Source organism: Papaver somniferum, chromosome 4, assembly GCF_003573695.1.
Source record: "Papaver somniferum cultivar HN1 chromosome 4, ASM357369v1, whole genome shotgun sequence".
Taxonomy (NCBI): Eukaryota; Viridiplantae; Streptophyta; class Magnoliopsida; order Ranunculales; family Papaveraceae; genus Papaver; species Papaver somniferum.
In genome coordinates, this window is record NC_039361.1 from 153,107,475 (window position 1) to 153,128,483 (window position 21,009).

Sequence of the window (21,009 nt, forward strand, 5' to 3'; positions counted from 1 at the left end):
GGCTACTAGTTATATTATTTTTCTAGGATAACCACCCCTCACCATCTGTCTACAATGTGACATCAGGTGGTGTGTCTACGATGTGGTCGGACCACATACTTTATTAGAAAGTGGAAAAAAAGTTTAAAACAATTTTATTACACAATTATTTAACTAATTTTTTTTGGACATCAGGTTAGTATATCAACGCAAAATTAAGCAGTCAGTACACCCTTATACATTTTATATGATGACATTATGTATTGAAAAATTGCTTTGGTAATAAACCATCATCAATAACTTAGTAGATTTATGTTTTAGGAAATAAGGGTCAATGTTGGCCGTCGCTATTTTGACTTAGTAAAGGTGCGATTTTTTCTTCATCGTTTTTGATTATTTTTTCTCTCCTTCGTGGGTGTTTGTTATCTATCACAGATCTGTGAGTTTGTTTCCTTCTTCTGAAGGGATTTTTCTGGTTTTTCTCTTTCGTCAATGGTTGTTAGTTTGGTTCTCCGATCAAGGGTTTTGTTTTCTAGGGTATTGGTAGGTTCCTTATTTGAACTTAGTGTTTGTGAAAGATGGAAGCTGGATCAGGTAGTAATAGTGAAGAGGTAGAAGTAACTGGTGAGGGAAGAAAGTATATTGAGGAAACTCAAACCTATGTTTATGAAGAATTAGAGGAGGTAAATGAAGTTGGTAATGAACATAATAAAGATATTGTTTTCAAATTTATCTCAGTCTGGGAGTATAACATAAATATACTTAATGAAGTCTTGTCGAAAGCTTGGAAACCGTCTGGTATGATATCATTAACAGAACTAGGTAATGGTCACTACAACGCAAGATTTTCTCTTCTATGTGATCAAGCTGCTGTTATGCAAGGAACTCCGTGGTCCGTAAAAGAAGACTTGATGTTAATGGAGAAGGGAGTTGATGGGTTCCTACTAGAAGAGTATGACTTCAAGTTTGTTATGTTTGGTATTCACATATACGGGCTACCATTTAGTATGATGAGTGTCAGGAAGATTTTTGAAATTGCAAAGATCATTGGAGATCCAGAACCAATGGGGGAGATTTGTTAAAATAAGGGTTAGGTTGAACATAACACGGTCATTACCAAAAGACATGGAGATCACACTTAAATCAAAAAAGAAGATCAAGATTACATTCAGGTATGGAAGACTACCTATATTGTGCTTTTATTGTTGTTTCTTTGGTCACCAAATGAAAAACTGTCCAAATCTATCGAAGAAACTAGAGGAAGATTTATCTCTCAGTGCGGAAGAGATAGTTGAAAGAATGAACGACAAATCACTGGCTAGATACAATAAAGAAATCAGAGCATATTAAAAGTCAAGTAATCCTAGGATCATCATTATCAGTCACTGTATACATTCTGTCAGGTGCAGGAAAAGTAAATGGCAGCAAGACGGCAACAGATGCAAGAAATCCACCTGGTATTAATAACAACAATTTGGCAGAGGAGCAGAAGGTGGAGCAGAGTTTGTCGACAAGGAAATCAAATAAAGAAAATTATGCACCAACTAGGACAGGAGGAGGGTATGGTACACACGTTCTGAAAATGGGTAAACAACACCTTAAAGCTAATTATGAAACGAGTAAATCAGTCGGATCCAGGCTAGAAAACAATGTCGAAGACCCGTTGTTTTTACCCAACCAAATAGAGAAATAAAATCTATACCCAAATGTTATCCTATCTCAACCTAAGTCTATCAGCACCAAGAAAATTTCATAAGACAACACTTCATCTTCTTCAACGGCGACGGCAGAAAATAGTACAAGAAAGAAGAAATCAGGGTGGAAGAGAGCAGCGAGAACCACAAGACATCAGAAAGGTGAAGATAGTAATGAAGGTTGTTCAAGTGGTACGAAGAGAGCGGCAAGTCCTATGGAAATCGATATCCCATCGAAGAAGATTATACATAACCCAGTTGCTCAAATAGGTGTGGTGGCTGCCCAAAATCAGCCACAAGAAAAATGTTGATCTTCTCCTGGAACTGTCGAGGATTGAGAAATATCTCGACAGTCCGCAATCTGATGACATTTCTCAGGGCCTGCAACCCTCAAATTGCTTTCTTAACGGAAAATATGATTGGTGAGTCTATTCTGGTAATTTATTCAATACTCTTGGTTTTGATCATTATAAATATATGCCTGCTATTGGAAGAAGTGGTGGATGTGTGGTGCTGTGGAGGAATGAGGTTAACCTAAAAGTTTTAAGAGTTGATAAAAATGTAATTCATTGTCGAATTAGTCCTGTGTTTGGAAATGATTAGGATCTTCTAGTCATATATGGTCCACCTCAGAGTCATTTGAGAAATAAGTTTCAGAAGGATTTTTCAAATTATGCTGCTCAGTTGAATAATCCGTGGTGCTTAGTAGGTGACCTAAATGTTGTAAATTCTATAAGTGAAAAGCAAGGAGGAAGACAGGGTATGAGCAATGTGAATACTGAATTTAGAAATTTCATTCAAGACAGAGCTTTGATAGATATGGGTTACACAGGACCTGCTTTTACTTGGACAAATGGTGTTACTATGGAAAAGCCTATCTTTGAGAAACTTGACAGAGCAGTGTGCAACATTGATTGGTTTTTAATGTTTCTAGATAATAGGGTTTTTCACCTACCAAGAATCAGCAGTGATCATGCGCAAATTTTAGTAAATACTCATAAAACCAATAAGAGGAGGAGAAAACATGCAAATAAGTTTGAGTATTATTGGACAGAACACCCATGTTTTAAAGATGTGGTTCACAATACTTGGATTGGAAGCCAACAAGACTCTGTGAACAAGATTTTGGATGTTGAGAAAAGCTAAATGAGTGGAGTAGGAAGACCTTTGGAAATATATTCAGAGTTGTTGAAGAATGTAAAGAAAAACTTCTAAAGGTGCAAATGGAGGCCCATTTAAGAGATACCAGAATGGAAGAGAAGGTGTTATGTGAGGAGATAGAGCAACTTAATGTAATGCAACAAAAGTTGTAATACCTCGATATTCGGCAGTGGCTGGCCAAATAGAATATAAGTAATGATTTTCCATTTCCTAACACCGAGGTCTTTTCAGCACAATTGGCTCCAGAATTGGTAGAAAATTTTGCAGTTAAGTGTGCTCGGTCGGGAGTAATCTAGGGATGGGTGACCATCCGGGAAATTTGTGCTGGATGTCCGTTGAAAACCCCACACTGCCGGATAACCGCAGTGGCTAAGTGGGGACAGTATCGGTGGAGGGACGGGTCATTACAAATGGTATCAGAGCCGACGACGGGTCACTTTCCGAGGATGGGAAGGTACGCTGGACGGGGTTGGTCCAGGTGCTTCTCATGAGGGGGAGGGAACGTCGGAGATATGGGCTAGGATATATTCCGGAGTCGAGGATGACTCCAATTTAAGGTGGTGGTATTGTAATACCCCGATATTCGGCAGTGGTTGGCTGAATAGAATATAAGTAATGATTTGTCCTTTCCTAACACCGAGGCCTTTTCAGCACAATTGGCTCCAGAATTGGTAGAAAATTATGTAGTTAAGCGTGCTCGGGCAGGAGTAATCCATGGATGGGTGACCATCTTGGAAGTTTCTGCAGGATTACCGCACCGATGTACGTTGAAAACCCCACACTGCCGGATAACCACAGTGGCTAAGCGGGGACAATATCGGTGGAGGGACGGGTCATTACAAAAGTACTATGAACAAAGAAGTAAGGTGAAATGGATACCTAATATGGATAAAAACACTAGAGCATTCCACTTGTATGTGACGCAGAGGAAAAAGAAAAACCAGACTGATACACTCAAATTACCTAATGGCAGCTGGGTGTCAGAAGCTACTGACATTATCCATTACTTGGTGAATCACTTTAATGACTTGTTCAAGAAGGATGCTGATGAAGACAGGTACCAAATCCAACTTCAAGCTGAGACTAAAATTGATAGTAGGAGCAATACCAATATCTCAATGCTACCAGCCAAAGAGGAGGTTTGCAATACTCTCAAGAGGATGAAAAGCTTAAAAGCTCCAGGACCTGATGGGATGCCATCTATCTTCTACAAAAGTTGTTGGGAAACTTTAGGGGATGAGATCACAAAGACTATTCAGCACTGCTTTGCATCAGCAACTCTCCCACAGGGGTTAAACCATACAAACATTGTGTTGGTGCCAAAGGTAAAAAAAACCCTACTCTCCCTTTTGATTTTAGACCCCTAGCCCTGAGTAATATAACATATCAAGTCATTAATTAAGGGATGAGAGATATACATTTGTGTTTTAGAACAACCGCATATCTCATCAACAGAATAACTCCAAATCCCTATTCTCCACAGAGAAGCCATTAGAATTCATCAAGTACAACCATATCCTTTTACCGCCGATTTCTCACACCTTTCAACATCATCTGAGCATGGGTTATTTCAGCTATTAGTTCTCATCTCATTTCTAATTACTTACAGATTTCCGATTTTTGTGCAATAATAAAAAAAATGCTCCCTCGGATTCAGGAGAAGAGGTACCATCATTTTTTTCATTTTAATTTAAAAATACTCTGAATCGAAAAAGTGATGGTATCTTTTTTTTTCCAAAACAGATATAAAGTATATAATAAAGTGAAGTGCTTGATGGATATAGCAGTTAATAGTAACAGTAGACCCATTATCAAGCCTCCTCAACATTCATGGTCCCATTAATGTCACAAAACATTTTACACTTCCAGCGTCTAATCTAACAAATTCATAAATGTGATTAAATAACCCCAAGAATATGGTTGTCATTGCATTAGATTGATGTACAACAGAGAAAATGAGTAAAAAGCAATCAACTCGGAATATTGTATCGATTAATGATGTATGAATTTACGCGTATAAGGACAACTTCAGGTGTGATGCAAGGGCAATCAACTTTCAGTTTGATAGAAAACAATGTATTGAGATAAAAGGTTTTTTACATGTATACCTAGTGTCCACTATATAATGGTATCCGAAGCATCTAAGGTTCTAATTTACTCGAATAACTATGCCATCCGCGGGAGTCGAACCCACAACTACATGTTTGAAACCATGCGCTCTGCCATTTGAGCTAAGACGGAAATAACTACTTTATATACACACAAATTTAACCATAACATTATGATCTTAAGTATATATTTTAATTACTCTTTCTGAACCTTCATCATCCTCTCCAGCCATCCTGTAGCTCCTTAGTGAAACCCTTGTTAAGCACCAAGTGGAAATATCTAGGGATTATTTATCGTACTTTAACTGCATCAACCTTTGTAGTATCGTACAAATGCAACTCGGCTATTAGTTATATCATTTTTCTAGGATGACCACCCCTCAGCATCTGTCTGCAATGTGACATCAGGCGGTGCGGCTACGATGTGGTCGGACCATATACTTTAAATATGTGGTCCCTTTTATTTTTTTGACACGTATTAGAAAGTGGAAAATAAAGTTAAAAATAATTTTATAACACAATTATTTAACTAATTTTTTTTTGACATAGGTTAGTATATCTATGCAAAATTAAGCAGTCAATACACCCTGTTACGTTTTATATGATGACATTATGCGTTGAAAACTTTCCTTGGTAATGAAGTATCATCAATAACTTAGTAGATTTATGTTTTAGGAAATAAGGGTCAATGTTGGCCGTCGCTATTTTGACTTAGTCAAGGTGCAATTTTTTCTTCATCGTTTTTGATGATTTTTTTCTATCCTTCATGGGTGTTTGTTATACAGATCTGTGAGTTTATTTCCTTCTTCTGAAGGGATTGTTCTGGGTTTTCTCTTTCGTCAGTGGTTCTTAGTTTAGTTCTCCGATCTAGGTTTTCTTTTAGGGTGTTGGTAGGTTCTTTGTTTGAACTTAGTGTTTCTGAAAGATGTAAGCTGGATCACGTAGTAATGGTGAAGAGGTAGAAGTAACTGGTGAGGGAAGAAAGTATGTTGAAGAACCTCAAACCTATGTTTATGAAGAATGAACATAATAAAGATATTGTTTTCAAATTTATCTCAGGCAGGGAGTATAACATAAATATACTTAATGAAGTCTTGTCGAAGGCTTGGAAACTGTCTGTTATCATATCAATAACAGATCTAGGTAATGGTCACTACAACGTAAGATTTGCTCTGCTATGTGATCAAGCTGCTGTTATGCAAGGAACTCCATGGTCTATAAAAGAAGACTTGATGTTAATGGAGAAGGGAGTTGATGGGTTCCTACTAGAAGAGGTTTGTTGTGTTTGGGATTCAGATATACGGACTGCCATTTAGTATGATGAATGCCTGGAAGGTTTTCGAAATTTCAAAGATCATTGGAGATCCTAAACCAATTGATCAACAAATGTCAAAGAAATGGGGGATATTTGCTAAGGTAAGGGTTGGTTGAACATAACAAGGCCATTACCAAAAGACATGGAGATCACACTTAAATTAGAAAAGAAGATCAAGATTACATTCAGGTATGGAAAACTACCTAGATTATGCTTTTATTGTAGTTTCTTTGGTCACCAAATTAAAAAATGTCCAAATCTATCGAAGAAACTAGAGGAAGATTTATCTCTCAGTGCGGAAGAGATAGTTCAAAGAATGAACGAAAAATCACTGGCTAGATTCAATGAAGAAATCAGAGCATATTACAAGTCAAGTGATCCTGGGATCATCAGTATCAATCACTGTATACATGCTTTCAAAAGATTGAATGTGAATGCTCAAGAAACGTTGACGAATAAAGATAGAATGGAAGGCGAGATGGATGACACACAGTACTTACATCTGGATTTGAAGGCATTAAGGATGGATGGATCCAACAGTGCTAGAAGAGAGGTACATGGAAAGGCTGAGTCAGTGGGTCTACACAATGGAAGGGCACAGCTAAATGATAAGATAACTGAAAGAAACAAAACAAACAATGATGCTGGTAAGATGGACGTAACTGAGACTGGTACATGAAAAGTAAATGGCAGCAAGACGGCAGCAGATCCAAAAAATCTACCTGGTATTAATAACAACAATTTAGCAGAGGAGCAGAAGGTGGAACAGAGTTTTTCGACAGGGAAAGCAAATAAAGCAAATTATGCACCAACTAGGACAGGAGGAGGGTATGGTACACACGCTCTGAAAGTGGGTAAACAACACCTTAAAGCTAATTATGAAACGAGTAAATCAGTCGGATCCAGGCTAGAAAACAATATCGAAGAACCGTTGTTTTTACCCAACCAAATAGAGAAATAAAATCTAAACCAAAATGTTATCCTACACCAAGCAAATTTCAGAAGACAACACATCATCTTCTTCAACAGCGACGGCAGAAAACAGTACAAGAAAGAAGAAATCAGGGTGGAAGCGAGAAGCGAGAACCACAAGACATCAAAAAGGTGAAGATAGTAATGAAGGTTGTTCAAGTGGTACGAAGAGAGCGGTAAGTCCTATGGAAATCGATATCCCATCGAAGAAGATTATACATAACCCAATTGCTCAAATAGGTGTGGTGGCTACTCAAAATCAGCCACAAGGAAAATGCTGATCTTCTCCTGGAACTGTCGAGGATTGAGAAACATCTCGACAGTCCACAATCTGATGGCGTTTCTCAGGGCCTGCAACCCTCAAGTTGCTTTCTTAACGTAAAATATGATTGGTGAGTCTAATTCTGGTAATTTATTCAATACTCTTGGTTTTGATCATTATAAAGATATACCTGCTATTGGAAGAAGTGGTGGATGTGTGGTGCTGTGGAGGAATGAGGTTAACCTAGAAGTTTTAAGAGCTGATAAAAATGTAATTCATTGTCGAATTAGTCCTGTGTTTGAAAATGATTAGGATCTTTTATGCATATATGGTCCACCTCAGAGTCATTTGAGAAATAAGTTTCGGAAGGATTTATCAAATTATGCTGCTCAGTTGAATAATCTGTGGTGCTTAGTAGGTGACCTAAATGTTGTAAATTTCATAAGTTAAAAGCAAGGAGGAAGACAGGGTATGAGCAATGGGAATACTTAATTTAGAAATTTCATTCAAGATAGAGCTTTGATAGATATGGGTACACAAGACCTGCTTTTACTTGGAAAAATGGTGTTATTATGGAAAAGCCTATCTTTGAGAGACTTGACAGAGCAGTGTGCAACATTGATTGGTTTTTCATGTTTCCAGATAATGGGGTTCTCCATCTACCAAGAATCAGTAGTGATCATGCGCCAATTTTAGTAAATACTCATAAAACCAACAAGAGGAGGAGAAAACATGAAAATTTGAGTATTACTGGACAGAACACCGTGGTTTTAAAGATGTGGTTCACAATACTTGGATTGGAAGCCAACAAGACACTGTGAACAAGATTTTGGATGTTGGACAAAAGCTAAATGAGTGGAGTAGGAAGACCTTTGGAAATATATTCAGAGATGCTGAAGAATGTAAAGAAAAACTCCTAAAGGTGCAAATGGAGGCCCATTCAAGAGATACCAGAATGGAAGAGAAGGTGTTATGTGAGGAGATAGAGCAACTTAATGTAATGCAACATAAGTACTATGAACAGATAAGTAAGATGAAATGGATACCTAATATGGATAAAAACACTAGAGAATTCCACTTGTCTGTGATGCAGAGGAAAAAGAAAAACCAGATTGATGCACTCAAATTACCTAATGGCAGTTGGGTGTCAGAAGCTACTGACATTATTCATTACTTGGTGAATCATTTTAATGACCTGTTCAAGAAGGATGCTGATGAAGACATGTACCAAATCCAACTTTAAGCTGAGACTAAAATTGATAGTAGGAGCAATACCAGCATCTCAATGGTACCCGCCAAGGAGGAGGGTTGGAATACTCTCAAGAGGATGAAAAGATTAAAAGCTCCAGTACCTTATGGGGTGCCATCTATCTTCTACAAAAGCTGTTGGGAAACTGTAGGGGATGAGATCACAAAGACTATTCAGCACTGCTTTGCCTTAACAACTCTCCCACAGGGGTTAAATCATAAAAACATTATGCTGGTGCCAAAGGTAAAAAAACCCTACTTTCCCTTCTGATTTTAGATCCCTAGCCCTGACTAATATAACATATAAAGTCATAACAAAAATTCTGGCTCAGAGAATAAGAGGTCACCTAGATAAACTAGTTGACAAATCTCAATCTGCATTTATTCTTGGTAGGCAAATCATCTATAACATAGTGACAGCTAAAGAGATATTCCACTCTATGTCAAACTCCAAATCTGTCCTAGGAGCTTTTGCTTTAAAGATAGACATAAGTAAGGCATACGATAGAATAAGCTGGATATTTTTAAGTCACTGCCTTAGAATTTTTGGAATTGTAGGTCATACTCGTGATCTGATTGTGCACTGTATTAGTACGGCTAGTTTCTCCATAGTAGTGAATGGCCAAGCAGAAGGACACTTTGGAAGCGAAAGGGGACTTAGGCAAGGATGCCCCTTATCGCCATATCTATTTATTCTTTGTTCACAAGGTCTATCTTGGTTGATGAGGAAAATGGAGGAAAATGCACTGTATAATGGGTATATAGCAGGTAGAAATGCTCCAGTTGTATCCCACCTCATGTTTGCAGATGATCTGCTACTATTTGGTACACTAGACAACATGACTCTACAGACTCTACTTCACATCTTATACATCTATGCTGCTTGGTCGGGACAGAGTGTAAGCATGCAGAAATCAGTTGTCTTCTTCAGTAAAGGAGTCGAAAATCACAGAAGATTAGAAGTAGCAGGCATTCTGGGAGTGAAGCAGATGGAGAACACTGACAAATATCTGGGACATCAGTTACTCAAATAAGCTCATCTAATAGAATCGCAAAAATTTCTAGAAGAAAAATTTGCATCAAAGACTGCAGGGTGGAAGAGAATTTTCCTAGCACATGTTGGGAGGATAATTTTCATCAAAACTGAATTAGGTCTGATACCACCATTTTACATGACTACCTCTTTGCTACCTAAGAAGACACTTAATCAACTAACTAGAATCATCCGAAATTTCTGGTGGGGCCATGAAAAGGAGGTAAAGAAGATGCATTTTATAAATTGGGATCAATTTGAGCTTGAAAAGGAAAAGGGTGGACTGGGAATTAGGTCGCTGCAGCAGTTAAATAAGGCCATGATAGCTAAGATGGTGTGGAAGTTCTTGGAGGATGAAGATTGTCTATGGGGTAAAATTATGAGAGCCAAGTATGTCAAACGAGGAAATTTTTGGGAAGTCGAAAAACCCACTAACTGCCCAGCCACATGGAGTGCAATGTTGACTGTCAGGGAGGACATGACAGACAAATGTTGTTGGGCTGTAGTGAATGGAGAGAAAATTAAAGTTTGGGAGGACCCTTGGATACCAGGTATTCCAAACAAGAAACCTGATAGAGGAACAACAAGAGATCAAAGAAGCATGAAAGTGGAGGATCTTATGATACAAGAGGTACACATATGGGATGAAAACAAGCTGCAGCAGCTGTTCAACCCTTCTGAGGTGGCGAAGATAATGGAGATTCATCTACCTGATCTGACAGAAGACAACAAAACTGATAAATTGATCTGGACTCCTCATCCAAAAGGTGAGTTTTTTCAAAATCCTTTCTCAAATCGATGAATGATAGCTCTCCATCTTCTTCAAATATATATGAGTTTCCTTGGAAGAAATTCTGGAGTATTAAACACATACCTCCAAAAATTCATATATTCATGTCGATATTACTTAAAAAGGGTCTGTCAGTGGGTCATAGTATCAAGAAACATATAAAGGAGATAAATGACGATTACAGATTATGTGATAGCAACACCGAAACAAATTAGCACCTATTTCTATACTGCCAAGATACACAAGCAATTTTATTTACCTCCCTACTTGGTTTAAGAACAGGTGAACAGCCTGAGATGACTATCCATGATTATGTAAAGCAATGGCTTACTGAAGGTGAAGACTATGTGAGACTGAGAATGGGTGCTTGCTTATGATGGGCAATATGGAAAGGTAGAAATGTTGTAGTTTTCAGCAGAGATAAGCTGAAGATAAAGCCAGTCATTCAAGAAGCCATGTACTGGTTCAATATGGAGAACTGTGTTGGAGATTTGGAGTCTATGCCTGATGAGACAGACATGCTGGAGAGCCAAGATGATAGTTGGAAGCCACTAGATGGACAGAAAATGAAGATAAATTTCGATGGTGCAGCAGGTCCAAGGGGCTTCGCATGTGGGGTGGTGGCTAGAGACTGTGGATAAAGTTTCCAGGGTTGTCAGAACAAGATCTTAACCCACTGCAATGCAGTGGAGCCTGAGGGAAATGGGGCTTTGTTAGCTGTGGAGTTGGCTCGCAGGAAAGGATTTAGAGAAATCATATTGGAATGAGACTCTCTAATTGTTATAAATGCTCTCAAGTATACTCAGTATAAACCCTGCTGGAGGTTGCAAAACACTATCAACAACATCAGAGATGAATTGCGGCATTTCAGTTCTGTGGAATTAAGATACGTAAAGAAAACCTGCCAATAATGTGGCACATAATGTTGCATCTTTAGTTGTCACCAACCACTGCTCTAATGAGTGGATTTCCTCCCCTCCTACTTCTCTTTAGGTTTTTTCAGTTTTTTGTAGTTTCTGTTGTTTTTCCTTAAAAAAAACATCAATAACTTAAAGCATAACAAACAGTAAAAGAATAGATACCTTCTGCAATACTATCAGCATCCTAATATATACCCCTTGTACAATCTGAGGAATGAATGCATTTAATCTTTTCTTTTTCAACTGTTCAAATAGGTCTGCTTGTGCCAGTTTCTAAAACGGGCACTGAGTATTTACTTGCTTTTTCAAAAAAAGCAACGACAAAAAGACCTGAAAATTAGTGTTGAACTACTGCTACAACAACAGCACTTTCAAAATCTTCAAAGGGACAGTATCCCACCTCTATTTAATACCTAGAAACATACCTCATTCAAGTATACAGACAACTTGGCCACAATAAGATGTGTATTTTTTGATATTTCCGAATACACAGAATGACCTGCACATTTATGAAGCACCTTTAAGTTACTCACATTAGTATACAACTATCTAAATCAACCAAATTTACTATTAAAAACGCGGTACAAACAATCTTACCAAGTCCGAAACGAACGACGGAATTGGATTGCTTCTATCTGCAGCCCACTCGGCACCATTGTCTATAACAGAAATCAGCGATACAAAGACTGAACGATAAAAACGCTCATAATGGGCGGTACCAATCTATATATCAGGTTCACAGATACACTAATAATATCGATAAGGGTAATTTGGTAGAGTAAATAATTAAGATCTGAAAATTTGTAAACATAAACCTTATTCCTAATCATCTTATTTGTTTTTTACCCTTTAATTTGTATTGTAAAGATTTTGATCTTGATAATTAATGCATCATATGATACCAGTTTTATAAGATTGAAACATTGGTAAATATTCAAAATTATATTCTTAATGATGTATCACCTATAAAAACCGATATAATCTTTTGTATAGGTGTATCGTACCCAGCCGATACGATACCGATACACGATATTAACTACTTTTGATCCAATGTATCTTGCATCAGTATATTACTAAGTATCGTCGTAGTCACTGAAATCTAAAGTAATGTGCCATCATGACATTTGTAGATATCTACTTATATATGTATGTATGCATGTGTGTGTATGTATTTGGCGACCTTTACTCCCCCACCGGTTTTAATATTGTCATTAAATTTCTAGATAAATATGGGTTATATGGAATAATATTTGTCCTTATACATTATGGACAATTACGTCCCTTCCATCATGACACTGATGATAGATAAATATCCACTTTCATCCATGCTTATACTATCAACATGTTTCCTTGGATAATATCTGTTATATCCTCCATTTTTCATGCACATAAAGCCCTTACTACATGGACCATGTAGTGTGCATTTCCTAATGGTTTGAAAAAAAATTGGGTCAGTTTTTTCATACGAAAATTCGTTACAAACAAAATGTTTAATCTGCTCCATTGTTCAAGTTTTTTCAGGATTTTCCAAAAACAAAAGAGTGTCCTTATGAAGCCACACGTGATTAAATCGTAAAACACGTGTACTACCATTTTAAAACACTTTTTGTTTTGATTTCTGTCGTTAAATGGTCTCTCTGTAAATCAAAGACACGGGTTATTGAATTAGAACGATCATAAACATATTTATGTAGCATGAGCTCGTCTTTAATCTCCACCCAACTGGGATTCATTGTCATTGTCCGGAAAATATCAATCTCCACCCAACTGGGATTCATTGTCATTGTCCGGAAAATATCTGGATGGTAATCAAAACGTGTTGAAATTTATATATTGAAAAACCTTCTGTTAATTTAATTGCACAGATTCAAGTTCAGGTTTTTTTTGCAGGGGCAAAGTAGAATCATGTGTGCAGGGTTGTTGTATCCATTTCAGAAAACATTTTCAGGTTTTAGCTAAGATAACAGGCATATCGTTCTGTTTTTTTTTTTACAGTTCTAATAAAAAAAACCTAATTAAACCCATTTTCTTCTACATCATCAATCAAACAAAAACCCTGGATCAACCACGAAAAATAAACGAAAACCCTAATCCAAACTTACCCAAAAAAAGCAAACACAATATTCAGATACAAACCACTTTAGGACATGACATTACTGAGGATTGAGATTGATGCAATCAATTACTCGAAATAATCACAATTCAGGGCTTACTGGAATAATCAAACACGGCTTGCACTGATAGCTTCCAAGAGTCAAATCCAATCATCACAGCATACATACAGCAAGGTGAATCGAGACGGAGAAAACACAGGACCCAGCAGTCAACTACCATCGATGTTTACTAGTTCACAATTAAATATGAGAAATCCAAATTTCAGGTGACAATAAGCGTTTGAATCACATGAGAATCAACTAATTGAATGTCATTGAAATGTACACCAGATATTTCAGACCAAATTAGGGAACACAGCACAGGTTACATTATTAACACCAAATACCCCTAAACAATATTTGCTACATAGGTTACATAGTGAGAGTGTAAACTAGATTAGAAATGCAAATACAGGGGAATAAATAATAACATTGTGGAAGGCATCTGATGTCGGGTTTGATCAGTTCTTGTGGAAGTTCGAATACCCGAATGTAATATAAAGTCCTTCAGAACCTTCATCACTGATCATTACCACTTGTGAAGAAAAACATTATTTTTCATGCCCGTACCACCAATGGTTTTAAGTTCTGCCGTCAGGAGAGTTTATCACTTCTCAAGCTGCCGAACTTTATCGAGCAGCTCTTGTATGGTGTTAGAAGCATCCTTTAAACAGAAAAAGACGGGTGTTACCAATAAGCAACTATAGTCTCACATGTGTATAAATGAACAATCACAACATGGATAAAAGCTTCTCACCTTTAATTTGCTTCTCAAGTTTTCCTCCTCTTTCTCTCGCCGGCATCTCTCTTCCGCAAATATATCAATGAAAGCTTCCTGTTCTTTATTCATTTCTACAATCTTTTCCTCCGACTCCTTTAACTAGTGATTCAGAAACAGCAAAATTATAAGATTCTTAACAACTCAAGTACAGAAATCATATGGCAACCAAAAGTCTAAAACCACAACAGATACGGTTAGGCCAAAAATTTCACGAACACAGCCTAAGGAGATTGAAACACGGCAATTAAAGATAACGGACTGGTTAACTGAAGAAAAATATCAATAGACAAGCACACTTACTTTAGCCTGTAGTAAATTACATCTCTCTTTTTCAGACTGCAAGTCACGAGAGAACAGTGCTTCCATTTTCTTCATTCTACAACACAAACAAAGATGGTAAAGACGCCCATCTTTACTGTTTAATCAAGCAAACTACAAAGTACTGAACACGGAGTCATGGAGCATATATAATCTCACCTGTCCTGCAGTTCATGATTCTCCGTCCGCAGCCGGCTTAGAGTCGCTGGATCAGTGTTGGTAGGGCCATTCCCGTTTAATAGTGTAGTTAGTTGTTTAACTCTGTCCCTTTCATAGTCAATATCACGCAAGAAGGATTCTTTCATTTTGCTTAAACTACAACACACATGTAGAAGACAAGGGACATTGGAGATACGCTAACCGAAAGTACGGCACATGAAACTCAAATAACTTCAACTAAAGAGACTAAATTTACCTGTTCTTCAATTCACTATTCTCCGCTTCCAACTGTTGTATAATCACATCAGATTCACTACTGTTTATGTCTGACCTATCCTTCGACTTTTGCCACTGGTATTTTGTTTTCTTTCGAATGCCAGGCGGCCTTTCAGAGTCACTGTCATCCTCTTCTGAAGAACTTGATCTAGGTCGAAATCTGCTGGTTGGCTTTCCATTCTCACCTTTACCGTACATGTTCCCATTTCCGTTAACAGGTTCCCAACATGATGTAGATCCCATCGTACTTTTGGATGATTGCCGAAGAAGAAAATCAGGCGAACTATCTGCACATGTAGACCACCCAGAGCGTAAGAAATATATCTGGTCTTCCAAATCCAAATTAAGAGTTGAATAATGAAACAAATTGTGACATGCCTCCAGCTGCTACAAGCTTCTTGTTACGTCGACACGAGTATCCAACTTTATGACAGAGTGTGGTCCTGGATGTAACCAGATAGATAATTAAGAATCGCTAAGAAGGCAAAAACATCCTTCAATAATGAGAAAAGAAAGTAACTGACCAGTATGTCTTCTGCATCTGGACAAGTCGTGCTTCAAGCCTAGCAAGCACAGTTGTACGCTCAAACCCTTGTTTATCATGAGCTGGCTCAACAAAGTTAGCCTCCAGTACACCTGTATTTGGAACGTACCACATTAGATGTTCCTCTGGCCTCAACTGATCAATGTAAGATATATTATTACAAACTATGAATACCTATGACTCCACGACCATCACTTCCTGAGGGATTCCAAACCCTCCAAAATGGCTAGCAGGATGAGAAAAATATCAAGTCAGTTTCGTTCATCAGGGAAAGAAGTCTGTTTTAATCAAATAAAACAATAAACAACAAGAATCAGTTGTACAGCAAGCAAAGATGAATAAAAACCTTGATAAGGCGGTTCTTGTGATAAACACTGAATCCTTGGACATCAATATGGTCTTTAGCGTCCTTTACAAATCCCATCGTCACAGTTGCAACCACCTGATATCCAATCAGGAAAGACCAAGTTCAAAGTTTAGGCTAGATAGCTTTTAGGGATATCAGCTAAGTATTCATTGTGTAGTAAGAAGAAAGAACTCCTACATTAGGATCCTTCAGCATCCCGTCAGCACCAGGTTGTGGCCTATAAGTAATCTCTTGAGCTAACATCATATCATTAATGAGATTGTGATGAACAATATCTTTACCACGGAGAACCATTCGGAAGCGAAGTGGAATTCTGAGATAGAGAATAGATGCATAGCTCTGCAACATTGAGATAATGGTGCTAAGTAAAAAGATCAACGAAAAGAATCCAAACATGATGGAGAAAAAAAAAGAAGGCAAGATTAGAAACAAGTAAATTTTCAGTGAATACAAGGACCAAAGGTGAATTAACTTGGTCTGGAAACTGGTAAAGATATGAATGTTTTATGGGAGGTGAAACCAAAGAAACACCTATCTCTGTCATGTCAAATTAAGGGAAACTTAGCCTAGCAGCTATGACTACCAAAGATGAACGATGCAGCACGGGAACCCCAAATTCACTAAAGGAGTAAGAAAACACTTAATGATCATAGAATGTGATACACATCAAAATTAACACAACATAATAACATACCCTTAATGAGTGCCGATAGGTCAGGTAATGTCTAGAGTTAGGGAATTTTTTCGCCATCTCTATCTTCTTCTCGTCTCGGTTGACCCCTCTTATTTGGATGTCCTGTCACATTTCAGACAATTTTATAGCCCGAACCACATGGATAAAACTAATATTAATCCATAGTACAAACATATTAACAGTAAAGTCATTTTCTATTTCTGAATTAAGTATTTACAGCATTACATTCTGAACATTATCAAATAAGCACCTGGCAATATGGTATTCATAGAGAGCAAAGGATAAAGAGAACATACATGTGGATCGGATTGAAAATCAAGCTCCAGTTCACCTTGATCATCCTCCCACAGATTGTAAATGATTAACCGTGTACCATGCTCACCGATCCCATTGAACTGAAGTTAGAACAAAAACTAATTAAATTCAAAAAGAACAATACTGAAGTTCTTATTCCTTAAGAGAAGTAATACTTAAAGAACCCAATCCAAAGTACAGTAGTCCCCCACTAACAAAGTAACTCTTACAAAATACACGTTAATTTTTGCAGTTCCCAGGGTCCCATCAGATGATTATTTTCAAAAGAGATACCTCAAACTGACAGCATAATATTACAAACTAGACACAGTTATTCTTAGATACTAAGGAATCAAATAACCTCACACGTTCACAGAATGACAGTATTCCAAAATGCCCATGTAGGACAAGTTCTCCAATTATATGCTAGCAACAATTAATAGAAGAGAAGCATCCATATCTCTCATGATTTACTCCTTCAAATATGTTAATAATAACACATACTTGAACTGTTGCTAATATAAAGCATAGTGGAAATGGACAAGGAAAAGAATCACCTGTTTCAAAAGATCTGCTTCACTTGCAAATGGTGACCATTGCACAATGGTGTCTACATTTCTACTCCAATCACTTGAAGACGATCGAATCAATTCCTTCCATTCTCGGCCCTCTTTTTCATAGTCAAGCTAATATTACCAACACAAGACTAATTAAAAAAAGAAGAATAGTGATAGTTGATACAAAAGGTACTAAAATATCTTATCACCAGTACCAATAACCGGAAACTGAAACATGCTGCTTACCATCGGAACCACAATATCTTCCTTGCCTGTGCCCCTTAAGAATGTGTAGGATAACAATCCAATGCTTTGAGTAGAGCTAAAGGTAATAGAATGAATAATCAATTATTTGTCTATACAAAATGTAATCCATAAGTTTAAATTGACATCTTGAAAACGCATTGAGTTCCAAGAAATAAAAAGAATATGCATATAACAAGGAGTAATGAGGTAGAGGTGAGAAACAGTATCAAACTTATACTCTCTTCTGTACTAATTCCCTACATATCTTTGTCCCACTAACAAAATTAATACTATCTAGCCTGCTAAGCTTGCTACTGGGCGTAGCATTTTAAGGGAATGGATTGCGGAATAATCAAGCCTGGATTTATCAAATCAACTTAAAAGCATCGTGGTAATCAACTATATACATATATAAGTGAAAGAATACAGTTATTGAGATACAAAGTGACGTGTAACAACATGAGCGAAACCAATACCTATTCCCATTTTTTCCACGACAGCGTGAGAAGACAATAACATCTGCCCCCAGTCTCATGGTACTCGTCTTAAAACCATTCCCATCTGAATAAAACAAGAATTAACACAAAGGTTTTATTAGGTTGTCATCATGAACAACTGACATAAAGAATGAAGGATGTCCTTTCTTTCTTGTTAAAAGAAGAGGTGACATACACTGTCCTATAGTATTTGCTAGTTTGCTTTTCGCCGAGTATCCAAGAGACATGCATTGCCGCATTTTATCCGGATCCATTCCTCCGCCGTCATCTAAATCAGGGTAGCAAAAAGTGTTTATTTTAACATTAACTTTTTTGGCATACAGGAATATACCATCATAATAATTTTAGTGTTTATTTTAACATTAACTTTTCTGGCATACAGGAATATACCATCATAATAATTTGATGAAATAAATGTCGAATCATGGATAATGTATCGAATAGCAAACAGAATTCATACATAGCGGGTGTAATACTGAACATACATATATGAAAACAAAACGAAGGCAAAACTGTGTACCTTCCACCAGCAGCATCTCACTGCCATCTTTTATGTTGTGTAACATATCAATGTTCACAAATGTAGCACCATTACAGACCTGATATGAAAGTGCATAATTTTAATAAATTGAAATGTAGAAAGTCTAAAAGCATAATAGCAATAAGCTTTTAGGCAAATAGATGTAAATACCTCGTCCAAAGAATTATCCAACAATTCTGCAAAGGCTGTGAAAAGAAAAGAAAACAAAATTCAACAAAAGTGCATCAGTGACCGAATCTCGGAGCACTTAATTCAAATTTAAGTTCTACATAGTTGACACCCCGAACATCACGAGTAAGAAATGATGGAGCATTACCTCCAAGAGCCCACTTATGACTGGTTGCATTTGAATGCAGAAACTTTGGATGTACCCTCACATGATCCATGCCACCTTCAAACAGGAATGAAACTACATTATAGTTCTCCCAGCTATAGAAAGATCTTGGTTATGAATGCAAAATAAAAATTGCAACTGTCTCATAATTAATAAAATAGCTGACTTAGTTTATTATAGGCATCTCAAACACCGAAAGTGTATAATGGTGTTTAGATTTACCACGAGAGTACGTAGTTATTCTGGTCATTTCTACCCACTCTGTGGAATTACTAATACAGCTTTAATGTTATACATAAAAGAACCTCCAACTGCTGCAGGGTAAGCCCCATAGCCAAAGTGAACACATATCTCAATCCACTTTCCAAAATTCAAAATTCAAGTTTCGAAGATTATGTTAACATCTCATCAAGGGAAACATACACTGACCAAATTATTGCATCTCAACAGTTGCACTAGTTTTAAACTTTCAAGGAATCCTAGAGACATTTGGCCATGAAAGATCTGCTTCATTGAAGACAAATACTCTCTTACAACACTCAGAAAACATTCAACCACAACTACTCAACAGCAATGGTTTCCTAAACTACATCAAAACTCTAATTTCAGGGGATATTGTTCCATCAGATGCACATTCTTGTCAACCTAATAACAGAGAAAAGTAGGAAAATAAACTAACATCATTGCAGATTAAGAGGATTTTTAGGTTTTGATACAACATTATGTGTGATAATATAAAAATCAGGCTGATTACCAAATTAAAGAGAGTAGTGACTCACAATTTAAAGAGAGTAAAAGAATACCAGTAGAAAAAGCAAAAGGATCCTCCACCACACCACCACCTCCATCATAATCTCCAGCTTTCCAAAACTGTTTACATGTCTGTACCATCACTACATCTTTCGGTTTCGGCACAACAACCTCTTTCGGAGTATTCGGAGGTTTTGAAGCAACAAAATCTTTAGGCGTAGCAGGAGGTTTCGGAACCACCACATCTTTAGGCGTAGCAGGAGGTTTCGGAACAGCACCATCTTTATCTTTACTAGGTAATGGATCAAGGAATCCAAGTGGTAATACTACCCCTCTATTATCAATCCTTCTTTTCTTCTTCTTCCTCTTATTATTACCACCACCGCCAACCCTAGAAGAAGACCTCTGAGCATCTCCATCACTATCTTCATCATCGTCGTCGTCATCTGAATCAGAACCACCACTACTGCTATCAAGATCAATTACTTGAACATCAGATTTTTTTGAATCTCCTCCGTTACTAAGATTCTGTTTCTCCTCGTTTCTTTCTTTAATCGAATCAATCGGTGTCGTTTCTTGTTTGATATTCACTGTAAATTCCGATTCAGCCATGGCTGAAGAAATTTCTGCTGTGATTTTAGGGGAATTTTTTTTTTTTTGTGGAAACCTAGTAAATTAAATTTGAATTTCGTTTTGTGTGTACGATAAAGTGTTTAAGAAATCGTATCGGCGGAAAATTAAGCGGCGACGAAAACGGATTTAATGAAACTGTTACGTGTTTTTTCCTGTTATCTACTTCTGTTTGCGTCCGTGGGGGGAGTTGAAGTGTTTAAGTGGGAAAGTGATTTTAGGCTTGCCTGACAGATCGGTGAAAGTTACGAGAAAGGCCCTCGTGTTTTGGAGATATTACTGGAGGTATGGGTGTTGTGTTGTTTTTTTTAGGGCAGAAAAAATGTCTCGTCAAAGACAGAGTGTCAGAGAAAGTACTGTTCCAGTAACAACTGCAGTTTGAACTG

The 21,009-nt window shown here is 37.3% G+C and overlaps 2 protein-coding genes across 2 annotated transcripts; one reads left to right on the top strand and one right to left on the bottom strand.

Moving 5' to 3' along the window:
- The first annotated feature begins 2,150 nt into the window (after nt 1-2,150).
- Nucleotides 2,151-2,819, top strand: LOC113273308. The gene is made up of 2 exons (XM_026523050.1): nt 2,151-2,234; nt 2,277-2,819. Exons 1-2 carry the CDS (start codon nt 2,151-2,153, stop codon nt 2,817-2,819), a joined length of 627 nt encoding a protein of 208 aa, XP_026378835.1.
- An 11,024-nt stretch (nt 2,820-13,843) lies between these two features.
- On the bottom strand, nt 13,844-20,784 carry LOC113271611 (protein MICRORCHIDIA 7-like). The gene is made up of 20 exons (XM_026521504.1): nt 20,023-20,784; nt 19,226-19,300; nt 19,060-19,094; nt 18,889-18,967; nt 18,544-18,636; nt 18,348-18,432; nt 17,872-17,947; nt 17,626-17,754; nt 17,071-17,169; nt 16,775-16,876; nt 16,258-16,419; nt 16,060-16,155; nt 15,888-15,939; nt 15,694-15,805; nt 15,548-15,612; nt 15,150-15,456; nt 14,894-15,049; nt 14,717-14,792; nt 14,393-14,515; nt 13,844-14,299 (listed from the first exon to the last, which is right to left on the bottom strand). Exons 1-20 carry the CDS (start codon nt 20,603-20,605, stop codon nt 14,243-14,245), a joined length of 2,562 nt encoding a protein of 853 aa, XP_026377289.1. The 5' UTR covers nt 20,606-20,784; the 3' UTR covers nt 13,844-14,242.
- Nucleotides 20,785-21,009: the final 225 nt, after the last annotated feature.